Raw genomic sequence first — 12,550 nt, forward strand, 5'->3', positions numbered from 1 at the left:
GTCTTAGTTGGCTCTGTAGCTTTAGTGTTTCGTTTTTTAGTGTTCCCTCAGCGTATGCTAATCAGCATCAGAGTCAAATCTTCATTTGAAAAGAGTCATAACTTCATTCCTCAAGTCTTTCAGAGTTTACCCCGCCTCCTTACTTTTGATTGACAGCTCCTCCTTCCCCCAGCATACAAAATCCCGCGCTTGTGCATTGATGTCCTCTTCTGGTGTGTGCACACAAAGGAACACTGGATTATTATGATAAATGGCGCAAAATGTTTGCAGTCCGTTATTTACAGTCGGAGGAGGAGTTTAGGAGAGGGGATAACGACGGCAATGAACTTTTTATAGCAGCGGCCAGTGAGGGATAAGTAAAGTTCAATAGGTGAAATGCTGGTGACCGGTTCCCTTTAATGTATAAATAAAACCTGTATTACAACTTTTTTATAGTTTGTCAGTGTTTTTTTTTTTTTTTTTGCTTTTTGTTTTTTGTCAGGCAGAAAAGAAATCAGCGTCCAAACTCTTTCAGGATTGTAAAGGCTGTGTTCACACTAACATTAGTATAAGTTTACCTCCCTTCTGTCAGGAAAAGATTTTATCGATTAATCGAAAGATTAAATGGAAAACAACGGTTCCGTTAATTACCATTGATTTTAATGGTAATTCTTTTGTTTCAGTTGCTTTCCGTGTCTCCGTTCGCTAGGTTTCCGTTTTTATGAATGGAAACAGAAGTGCAGTTCGCTGAACTTTTTGTTTCCTTTCAAGAAAACTGAAACCTAGCGAACGGAGACAAACCGAAAGCAACTGAAACAAAAGAATTACTATTAAAAATAAATTGTAATTCTAATGGAACTGTTGCTTTCCATTTAATGTTTCGATCCACTCTTCCTCTGACGGAAGAAATGTAAACTTATGTTAACGCTAGTGTGAAAGAAGCCTAAGGCAGATTTTAAAAAGCAAATGTTAACTGTGTTTTTTTTTTTTTTGAATAATCAAATTGAAATTGCGTGGAAAAAAAAAGCATGATCGACACTGGTTTTTCTGCTTCCAATTGATTTCAATGGAGGTTCAAAGGCGGAGACTGATCCAAGATAGCGATAAAAAACCCGCCCGGGAAAAAAAAAAAAACACACCTGCCTACCATCAAAATCAATGGGGGTAGATTTGGGCAGTTTTTGTCTCTGATTTCGGTGCACTTTCTGCTACAAAATCCACGTGAAAATTCTGTATGAACTGGGCCTGTGTTTTTTCATTCGATTGGTTTGCGGTCTTTTGAATAAGAAAACTCTTGTACACCGCATTCCAAATTATTATGCAAATGTTATTTTTCGCTGATGTTCCTAAATAGTCGATGCAAATGACAGTCAGTATAATCTTCAAGCCATCAACCGTTGGAGTATAATGCAAATTTTATTGAACAAATCTCCTAATGACAAGATTTTTTTTTTTTAGAAGTAAAAAACTCAAAATGCACGGTTTCAAATTATTATGCACAACAGAGATCAAAACATTTTAAAGGCTGTAAAGAGAACGAAAATGGTAATTTGTTGAATTTGCAGCATCAGGTCATATTTACAGAAATCAAAAGCTCTTTCAATAAAAAAAAAATGTAACCGGCCAAGTTACATGTTAACATAGGACCCCTTCTTTGATATCACCTTCACAATTCTTGCGTCCATTGAATTTGTGAGTATTTGGACAGTTTCTGCTTGAATATCTTTGCAGGATGTCAGAATAACCTCCCAGATCTTCTGTTTTCATGTAAACTGCCTCCTACCCTCATAGATATTTTGCTTGTGGATGCTCCAAAGGTTCTCAATAGGGTTGAGGTCAGGGGAACATGGGGGCCACACCATGAGTTTCTCACCTTTTTATGCCCATAGCAGCCAATGACACATAGGTATTCTTTGCAGCATGAGATGGTGCATTGTCATGCATGAAGATAATTTTTCTACGGAAGGCACGGTTCTTTTTGTACCACGGAAGAAAGTGGTCAGTCATAAACGATGTACTTTGCAGAAGTCCTTTTCACACCGTCAGGGACCCTAAAGGGGCCTACCAGCTCTCTCCCCATGATTCCAGCCCAAAACATGACTCCGCCACCTCCTTGCTGACGTCTCAGCCTTGTTGGGCATGGTGGCCATTCACCAACCATCCACTACTCCATCAATCTGGACCATCCAGGGTTGCACGGCACTCATCGGTAAACAACACGGTTTGAAAATTAGTCTTCATGTATTTCAGAGCCCACTGCAACCATTTCTGCTTGTGAGCATTGTTTAGGGGTGGCCGAATAATAGCTTTATGCACACTTGCAAAACTCTGGAGGATCCTACACCTTGAGGTTCGCGGGACTCCAGATGCACCAGCGGCTTCAAATACCTGTTTGCTGCTTTGCAATGGCATTTTAGCAGCTGCTCTCCTAATTATTCATTTATCTGGCAGAAACCTTCCTCATTATGCCTTTATCTGAACGAACCCGTCTGTGCTCTGAATCAGCCACAAATCTTTTCACAGTACGATGATCACGCTTACGTTTTCTTGAAATATCTAATGTTTTCATACCTTGTCCAAGGTATTGCACTATTTCACGCTTTTCGGCAGCAGAGAGATCCTTTTTCTTTCCCATATTGCTTGAACCTGTGGCCTGCTTAATAATGTGGAACGTCCTTAAAGGGAACCTGTCACCAGCATTTCACCTATTGAACTTTACTTCTCCCTCACTAGCTGCTGCTATAAAAAGTTAATTGCCGTTATCCCCTCTCCTAAACTCCTCCTCCGACTGTAAATAACGGTCTGCAAACGTTTCGCGCCTTTTATCGTAATAATCCGGTGTCCCTTTGTGCGCACACACCAGAGGAGGACATCAATGCACAAGCGCGGGATGTTGTGTGCTGGGGGAAGGCGAGGAGCTGTCAATCAAAAGTAAGAAGGTGAAAAACTCGGAAAGACTTGAGGAATGAAGATTTGACTCTTTTCAAAACGAAGATTTGACTTTTCAAATGAAGATCTGACTCTTTTATGCTCATTAGCATACGGTGTGGGAACACTAAAAAGCTAAATACTAAAGCTACAGAGCCGACTAAGAAGATAATTATAGGTTATATAGAAATTATTTTTCACCCACTACCACCAGGTATGGTCGGTTTAATAGGTGAAATGCTGGTGACGGGTTCCCTTTAAATAGTTTTCCTTTGATTGGGCACACCTGGCAAACGAATTATCACAGGTGTCTGAGATTGATTACAATGATCCAAAGAGCCCTAAGACACAATACCATCCATGAGTTTAATTGAAAAACTAATAATTAAATGTTTGACACTTAAATCCAATGTGCATAATAATTTGGAACACTGTATACATTCATCGTCAGCAAACTTGTACGTAGCTAGTCCTGCTCTCAGCTGAGAAGTGAATCCAATTGTATACAGTCTAGGCCCAGTTCTGTGAGCAAGGGACTGTTCACATCAGCGTTGGGGTTCTGTCAGACCTTTCTGTCGGAGGAACCCATCAACGGAAAGGCAAATGCAAACCACTGCTTGACTGCGCTTTTGATTCTGTCAAAACAACGGCACCGTTACGGATTGGAGACAAACGGAAACCATTAACACCAAAAGCATTACCATTGTAATGCAAACTGATTCTATGATTTCCGTTGATGTGTTCCTCAGACTGAAAGCTGAGATGGAACCCATTATCTGACAGCGAACGCTGATGTGAACACACCCTTAGAATATAAACAAGTGTTCTGATTCACTGACCGCAAACAAATATCTCAAACATGACAAATTAACCGTTTATTAGAAAGATGTATGACTTTGGTTTATACATTAATAAAACTTTACATTTAAACAGAACTGTTTTTAAACGAGTTTTCAGAGTTAAAATATTCATGCCTTGTCCTTTAGGATTTAAATATGGAACATTACAGGAATTTTACAGACATGGGAAAAGCATGTTTTGTGCTATCCTCTGTCTGAATGTTTTCTTATTATAGTCCAACTTTATTTTCTATCAACAGGTTTTGTGCAGACTGCAAGAATAAAGTACTTAGAGCCTACAACATTTTAGTTGGTGATGTGGACTGTAGTAAGGAAAAGGGCTATTGTGCAGCACTTTATGAAGGTCTTCGCTGCTGTCCGCACGAGCGACATATTCATGTTTGTTGTGAGACCGATTTCATTGCTCATCTCCTTGGTAGAGCAGAGCCAGAATTTGCCGGAGGGTATGAGTATGTAACTTGCTAGAGTTGGCTCTCTAGCCTTTTTTGTTTATTTTATGTTTACAATATACACTTGTATAGAGTCATTTTATGTATTTTAATATATTTATTGTGTATGGGGGTGCATCTAATTTGGTTACTCTTCTTTTATACAATTTTAGTGGCTCTTTCTATTCCTTAAAACTTGGGCAGCACTGATGTTGCCAATTTCTTTAAAGAGACTCTGTCACCACATTATAAGTGCCCTGTCTCCTACATAAGGAGATGGGCGCTGTAATGTAGGTGACCGTAATGCTTTTTATTTTTTTTAAAAACGATCTTTTTTCACAAAGTTAGGATTTAAGTTTATGCTAATGAGCTTTCTTAATGCCCAAGTGGGCGTACTTTTACTTTCGACCAAGTGGGCGTTGTACCGAGGAGTGCATGACGCTGACCAATCGGCATCATGCACCCCTCTCCATTCATTTACACTGCACTAGCGATATAGTTATATCGCTATGTGCAGCCTCATACACAAGCTCTAACATTACTACAGTGTCCTGATAATGAATACACATGAAATCCAGCCTGGACGTCATGTGTACTCAGAATCCTGACACTTCTGAATCTTTTTTTGTGAGATTCCGGCAAGTGAAACCAAATCTCGTTTAGCTCCGAGATCTCGCAAGATTTCGTATCCGTTGCTGGAATCTCACAGAAAAGAGTCAGAAGTGTCAGGATTCTGAGTACACATGACGTCCAGGCTGGATGGTCATGTGTATTCATTATCAGGACACTGTAGTAATACTGGCTGAAGTTTTCTAAAGGCAACCAGTGAGTGGTGCCTTTTTAGGAGTGCAGAATGGCTTAATAAATCCTGTCCTTGGTTATTTGGTATCAGGAACCACATGTTTTTGTGAGCTTTATGCAGATCAAAGTAATCTCCTCATTATGTTACTAAAAGAGGCTCTGTCACCACATAAGTGCCCTATCTCCTACATGATCTGATTGGCGCTGTAATGTAGGTAACACTGGTTTTTTATTTTGAAAAACGATAATTTTTTTAAGCACGTTTTGAGCAATTTTAGATTTATGCTAATTAGTTTCTTAATCGACAACTGGGCGTTTTATCTTTTGACCAAGTGGGCGTTGTAAAGAGAAGTGTATGACGCTGACCAATCGGCGTCCTACAGTTCTCTCCAGTCATGCCGATTTGTACTCAGCACAGCGTGATCTCGCGAGATCATGCTGTGCTGTCACATACACCCACATTAACTTTACCGAAGTGTTTTGAGAGTGACTAGACATTGCCTCCAGCCAGGACGCGATGTCTATTCACACTTCCGACTCTACGGTAAAGTTTGTGTGGGACTTAATCACAGCACAGCGTGATCTCGCGAGATCACGATGTGAATGACAGCACAGCGTGCTGTGTGAGTAAGTCCCACAAAAACTTTACCGAAGTGTCGGGAGTGTGAATAGACATCACGTCCTGGCTGAAGGCAATGTCTATTCACTCTCAAGATTGGTCAGCGTCATAGACTTTTCTCTTTACAACGCCCATTTGGTCAAACTGTAAAAAACGCCCAGAAACTAATTAGCATAAATGTAAAATTGCTCAAAGCTTGCTAAAAAAATGATCGTTTTTTTTCAAAATAAAAACCACTGTTACCTACATTACAGCGCCAATCAGATCATGTAGGAAATAGGGCACTTATAATGTGATGACAAAGCCTCTTTAACACATCTCTTGGAGAATACTGGGTATTTTGTTGAACCCAGAATAGAGTCCAAAGTTCATAACCGACCAGTCAGTTGGAAGGCTGACTTAAAGTTCAGTACTCCTTTCGGTATTAACATTTCATTTTTTTTTTTGTGTTCTTGTAATATCAATATTTTAATTTTACATATTTTATAGTCTGTCTGTGACTGTATTAACTTTTCCATCCTCTGTTTTCTGAAGTCGTAGGGAAAGACATGCAAAGACGATTGATATAGCCCAGGAAGAAGTGTTAACATGCCTTGGAATCCATCTTTATGAGAGGCTCCACCGAATCTGGCAAAAACTGCGAGCTGAAGAGCAAACATGGGAGATGGTTTTCTACCTCGGAGTTGATGCATTACGCAAAAGCTTTGAGGTAAATAATTAGTTTGCAATTAAGAATAAATCCAAGCAAGCGTGATAGAGCCCGTAACAGGCTCACACGTGTATCCAGTGCATAAGACCGCTTTGGACTCATGAAGATCACTTTGTAAATATGATGCTGGCCTAATGAAAAGCTGATCGTTTAGGCTCCAGCTTTCGACCCGTGGTGATCAGCCTTTTTTGTCTGCGGAAGCGGTGTCTGGCCATACATTTCCCTTGCAACGGCTTTACATTCTGGCTCATCAGGGGGTCCTAAGCGGGGAGCACCTTCTCTTTCATATGCCCTAATATGTCAGAAGACCATTCTTTTTAATCTCCTAGATCTCGCATCCTTATCTCCTGCGTCCATTAGATAATCCACAAAGCCACCATATAAAATTTAGTGGCACAAATTGTTAACGCCGTCTGAGGCAACCCCATATTGAACATCCTGTATAGGGCATTAGTTCGCTTTTTGTAGATTCCTTTACTTACTGGAAAGGGACTTTTACACGGCCCAAAGATTGGATAAGCGAGTGTTCATGTGTAATTAGGGCAACAGTCAGCCGAGCAAACGTTCATTCATCGGCTGATCGTATAGGTTATGCAGCAATAAATATAGTTTTCCAGTACATCCCTCATCACAGCACTACAGGAGGTTTCCCTATTGACCTCTGTAGGGACAGGAAGACAGAGAGGTTAAAAGGCCCCTCCCACCACCCACTTGCCAGTGTTCTTCCTGTCCCCACAGGGTCAGGAGCAGAGAGCGTCGCTCCTGTGTTAGTGCAGGAAAGAAACTCGGGCAGGGGGCAAGATCGGGGGGTCTGTGCACTCCCCCTTCTCTTCCCCCTAAAGCCCAGGCTAACACCCCTCGAACGAGGGGTCCCTTAGCTCCCACCCTGAGACACCTACCGGAGGAATCCTAGGCAGGGTTCTGGTAGTGTGTGGGGGCTGGGGTTTCCCAAGCAGGCTTCGGCCTGGCCGCGGACCAGGCGGGGACCGGTAGCTCCATAAACGTGGACGCACCGGCAGGGGATCCTTGCTGCACCGCATAGCATATGGCGGCTGCACTCCAAAGGAAACACGCTGGAGACGAATAGCCGACCGGAAATTACGTCGGGCTACTTCCGGTCCGCGGCCATCTTGGAAGGCGGGAATTTCAAAACGCCCGCATTTAAAGGGACACGCACAGGTATGTAGTTAGAGCTGATAACTCTAACTTGGATTATTTTTGTGCATTGCATATTACATTGCCAGTTACCTGTCGCGGTATGGAACTTCCTCATCCTGATGGAACACCAAATATGTCCCAGGGTCACGTGAGTCTCACCCTTGGAAGGGTATGACCCCTTATGTATGTACACCATACTTTACCTACCTTCTGTTTTCTCTAGGAAAAAGATTCCTCTCAGAGACAAACTGATAAAAAGAAGGTTATAAAAATGTGCGACTTGTGCAAAAAAATTGCCAGAGTCCCATAGGAAACAATTGTGTCAGGAATGTATTGCAAAAATACTAAAGGAGGAACAACAAACGTTCATGTCTGAACTTAGGGCTATGATTCGTGAAGAAGTGGGTCAGTCAGTAGCCTCCCTCGCCCCTCCGCAAGAAACTCCCTCACACTCCCGGGCAAAAAGACCACGGATTGAAGTGGATCAAAAATATTGTCCTCCTTCTCAGGGGTCTGACTGAGCAGGAGTGTTATTACCTATCGGAGGGTGAGTTAGAAGAAGGAGATGAACTCTTGTCTTCAACTTCTTCCACTCAAGAGAAAAAATTCTTCTTCTCTTCCGAGATGTCGGATACCTTAATTCAAGCAATACGGGAAACCATGGATATTCCCGAAGAAGACCAACCACATACCATCCAGGATGAGATGTTTGGAGGTCTAACGGAAAAGAAAACAAGGGTTTTTCCGGTAAACGAAAATCTCAAAAGAATGGTGACAACTGAATGGGAAGATTCAGAAAAAAGGCTCTTCATTTCAAGAGACAGACTTCTCTTTGATCCAGAGGACACTAAGCCTTGGGATGAGATCCCAAAAGTAGATGTCCCAGTAGCCAGGGTTGCTAAAAAAAACGCAATCCCATTTGAAGATTCCTCGCAGTTGAGGGACCGAAAGGCAGACGGACTACTGAAAAGAGCGTGGGAATCTTCCTCTGCCTTGATCTCAACTACTATCGCGGCCACATCAGTAGCAAGAGCAATGTTTATATGGCTAAACCAGCTAGAGACCCATTTGATGATGAAGACATCACGACAAGATCTATTAGAATCTCTACCCTTACTAAAAATGGCAACCGGATTCTTGGTAGACGCTTCAGTGGAATCTATTAGATTTGCTGCCAGGAATGGGGCTCTCTCAAATGCTGCTAGAAGAGCATTATGGCTCAAAATGTGGTTAGGAGATACGAAGTCCAAGAACAAATTGTGTTCTATCCCGTTTACAGGGTCTCTGATGTTTGGTCCTCTCCTCGATAACATGCTGGAGAGTGCAACAGATAGGAAAAAGGGGTTTCCTGAAGAGAAACAAAAAAAAACCCCCTCAGTTTGGAAGATTTCGCCAACAGAGGGATCCTACCTTACAGAACTACAGCGGGAAAGGAAAGTCCGGTCGCTGGAGTTACCCCAAAGGAAAAAGGGGTCGAGGATATCTCCTTAACCCAAAGAATTCATTCCAGCCCTCAAAGCAATGACGCCAAGAGCATAGGAGGAAGACTCCTACAATTTTATCCCAAATGGTCGAGAATAACCCAGAACCCCTGGGTTCTAAAGATCATAGAAGAAGGGTACAAAATAGAATTTTCCTCCATTCCTCCGGAGAAATTTCTAATAACCCAGTACCAAGCAAAAGACCTTCATCAGATCCTTATCCAGGACGTCCAGAAACTACTCAAATTGAGAGCCATTTCTCCAGTTCCCCACAACGAAATATGCAAAGGCCACTATTCAAAAATCTTCTTAGTTAAAAAACCAAACGGTTCCTACAGGACAATAATCAACCTGAAGGTCCTAAACAAATGGGTGAAATATCGAAAATTCAAGATGGAGTCCATCAGATCAACGATTCCTCTAATAAGACAAGAGGCATCAATGTGTACGATCGATTTTAAAGGATGCGTATTATCACGTTCCTATCCACCCTGCGTACCAGAGAGTCCTCAGATTCGCAGTTCAGCACGGTCCTTCCATTCTCCACTTCCAGTTTGTCTGCCTCCCCTTTGGCATTTCCTCCGCCCCCAGAATTTTTACAAAAATTATGGCAGAGATCATGGCATTCATAAGAAGTCAAGGTATAGTAATTATCCCATATCTAGACGACTTCTTGTTGACAGCAGATACTCCGGCTATCTTAGTCAGTCATCGGTAACAGGTTCTTTCCCTACTACAGGAATTGGGATGGATAATCAACTTTCAGAAGTAGTCTTCCTCCCCAGAAACAGAAGGTCTTCTTAGGAGTACTGCTGGACTCCTCCCTTCAACATTCCTTCCTCCCAAGAGAGAAACAAATACTCCTACTGGCAGAAGTAAGGAAATTTTGGGGGGAAAGACGCCTGTTCCATAAGGGAATGTATGCGGATGTTGGGAATGATGACGTCTTGCATCCAATCTATTCCATGGAGTCACTTTCACTCCAGACCCTTACAGAATCTGATCTTGTCCCAGTGGGATCGAAAACAAAACTCCCTGAATTCAAAAATTCATATTTCCGAGACTGTGAAATCATCCCTCCTGTGGTGGCTCTGCACAAACAACATAGACAAGGGAGTCCCCTGGAGAACTTCTCCTTATGTAGTAATTATTACAGATGCCAGCAAACACGGCTGGGGGTCGGTAATGCAAGACCAGCACTTTCAGGGCACATGGCCTGTTCAAATGAAGATGATGTCCTCAAACTTCAAAGAACTAAGAGCCGTATGGGAGACACTTATAAGAGCTTCACCCACCATAAAAGGGAAGCATATAAGAATTTTATCGGACAACACGACAGCAGTGTCCTTTCTTCGCCATCAAGGGGGAACAAGACACACTCTTCTTCAGGCCCTCTCTACACAAATTTTCAGTTGGGCAGAAGAAAATGTCCTATCAGTCTCTGCAGTCCACCTAAAAGGCTCAGAGAACCTATCAGCAGATTTCCTGAGTCGGGAAAAAATAGACCCTGGAGAATGGTCCCTAAACAGGGAAGTCTTTCTGTCCATAACCCAAAATTGGGGTTATCCACAAATAGACCTGTTTGCCACAAGGAAAAACTCTCAAATAGAGACATTCTTCTCCCTAAATCTAAGAGACAACCCATTGGGAGTAGATGCATTGTCCCAACCCTGGGACATGGATCTGGCCTATGCCTTTCCTCCGTTTCCTCTAATACCAATGGTATTAAGAAAAATCCAGGAAGATTTGACAAAGCTCATCATTATTCTTCCCTATTGGCCAAAAAGAAGTTGGTTTCCAATTGTAAAATACCTAGCGTTGGAAGACCCTATCATGCTCCTAGTCAAGGAGAATCTTCTCTCCCATGGTCCCTTATTCTTTCAGGGAATAGAAACTCTGACATTGTCAGCCTGGATCTTGAAAGGCAGATCTTGAGGAACCACGGTCTGTCAGATGAGGTAATTTCAACTATCTTATCAAGTCATAAAGAAGTTACCTCTAAAATCTATCAAAAAATTTGGAAGAAATTCTGTTCCTGGCATGGAAACCCAGGACCAGACCCCTTTTCTCCCAACATTGCGAAAATCCTAGATTTTTTTACAATCGGGATTCAAGAAAGGGCTTAGTCCTAGTACCTTAAAAGTACAGATTTCAGCCTTAGGTAATTTTTTTAACACTCCTCTGGCTGAACATCGGTGGATCAGAAGATTCACCCAAGCGGTCTCTAAACTGAAACCTTCCCTAAAGAAATCAGTTCCTACCTGGGATTTGAATGTGGTGTTAACGACTCTTTGTGAGCCCCCCTTTGAGCCGCTCGACACAATTTAGTATGCATTTTTTAACTCTAAAAGCTGCATTCTTAGTCGCTATTACTTCAGCAAGAAGGATTGGAGAAATCCAATCTCTGTCAGTCATAGAACCGTACCTAAAAGTACAAGAGGATAAGATCACCCTAAAGCTGGATCCCTCCTTTATTCCAAAGGTATCTACTGCTTTCCATAGAGAACAAGAAATAATTCTACCTTCCTTTTATCCAGATCCAAAAAACCAACAAGAAGAAAAATTCCATTGCCTGGATGTCAGGCGAACAATTCTTCAGTATCTGGATAGAACCTCCTCCTGGAGACAAGATAAAAATCTATTTGTCCTGTTTGGGGGAAAGAATAGAGGAAAGAAAGGCTCTATAGCGAGATGGGTAAAAACCACCATACAAGAAGCCTACAAGTCCCAAGGACTATGTGTCCCACAAGGCATCAGAGCCCATTCAACGAGGGCAGTTTCGGCATCCTGGGCAGAAAGAAGAGAAGCCTCTATGGACCAAATCTGCAGAGCTGCCACTTGGTCAAGCCATCATACGTTTTGCAAACATTATAGGCTCGATGTTCTGTCCGAGACGGATTTAAGTTTTGGACGGAAAGTCCTTCAATCCATAGTCCCGCCCTGAGCATTATAATCTGGTATTGCTCCTGTAGTGCTGTCATGAGGGATGTACTGGAAAATAGCAGTTAGCCCTACCGGTAATTGTATTTCCAGGAATCCATCATGATGGCACCATTACATCCCTCCCTGATTGAATTCTGATTTGTGCATTTAACATGTCAGTTATTATCCCTAGAAATAAAATAGGGTTGCATCCATCCTGGTGTAGTAATTGAAAAACACTGGCAAGTGGGTGGTGGGAGGGGCCTTTTAACCTCTCTGTCTTCCTGTCCCTGCAGAGGTCAATAGGGCAACCTCCTGTAGTGCTGTCATGATGGATTCCTGGAAATACAATTACCGGTAGGTCTAATTGCTATTATCAGCTGCACAGCTCCCTGTGTAAACAGGGAGCTGTACTGCCCACGTGATGGAAATGTATGGTAACAATTGCTTGTCCCCATACATAACCAATCATTGCGCCTGGTGAAAGGAGCAAACCAGCGCCGATCAACGAGCTGTCTCGTTGATCATTGCTAGTTTTCACAGCCCATATTGGCTGGTGTAAAAAAAAAAAACTTAAAACATTGTCACAGGCATACATGCAGATGTCCTTCAATCTTGCAGATTTTTTTATAGCTATACAACTCTGTTCATACTGAATTTATTTG

At 42.2% G+C, this 12,550-nt stretch overlaps 1 protein-coding gene across 3 annotated transcripts in view; it reads left to right on the forward strand.

Moving 5' to 3' along the window:
- GGNBP2 (gametogenetin binding protein 2) overlaps nt 1-12,550 on the forward strand; it is a 240,155-nt gene that overhangs the window by 105,239 nt on the left and 122,366 nt on the right. For 2 of the 3 annotated variants that reach the window (XM_075853531.1, XM_075853528.1), the window contains exons 6-7: nt 4,007-4,216; nt 6,150-6,324. In XM_075853531.1, the coding sequence (XP_075709646.1) occupies nt 4,007-4,216; nt 6,150-6,324 (385 nt within the window). The remainder of the gene's footprint in view (nt 1-4,006; nt 4,217-6,149; nt 6,325-12,550) is intronic. The other variant, XM_075853530.1, reaches the window with a different exon arrangement.

The sequence above is a fragment of the Rhinoderma darwinii genome, chromosome 2 (genome assembly GCF_050947455.1).
Source record: "Rhinoderma darwinii isolate aRhiDar2 chromosome 2, aRhiDar2.hap1, whole genome shotgun sequence".
Lineage (NCBI taxonomy): Eukaryota > Metazoa > Chordata > Amphibia > Anura > Rhinodermatidae > Rhinoderma > Rhinoderma darwinii.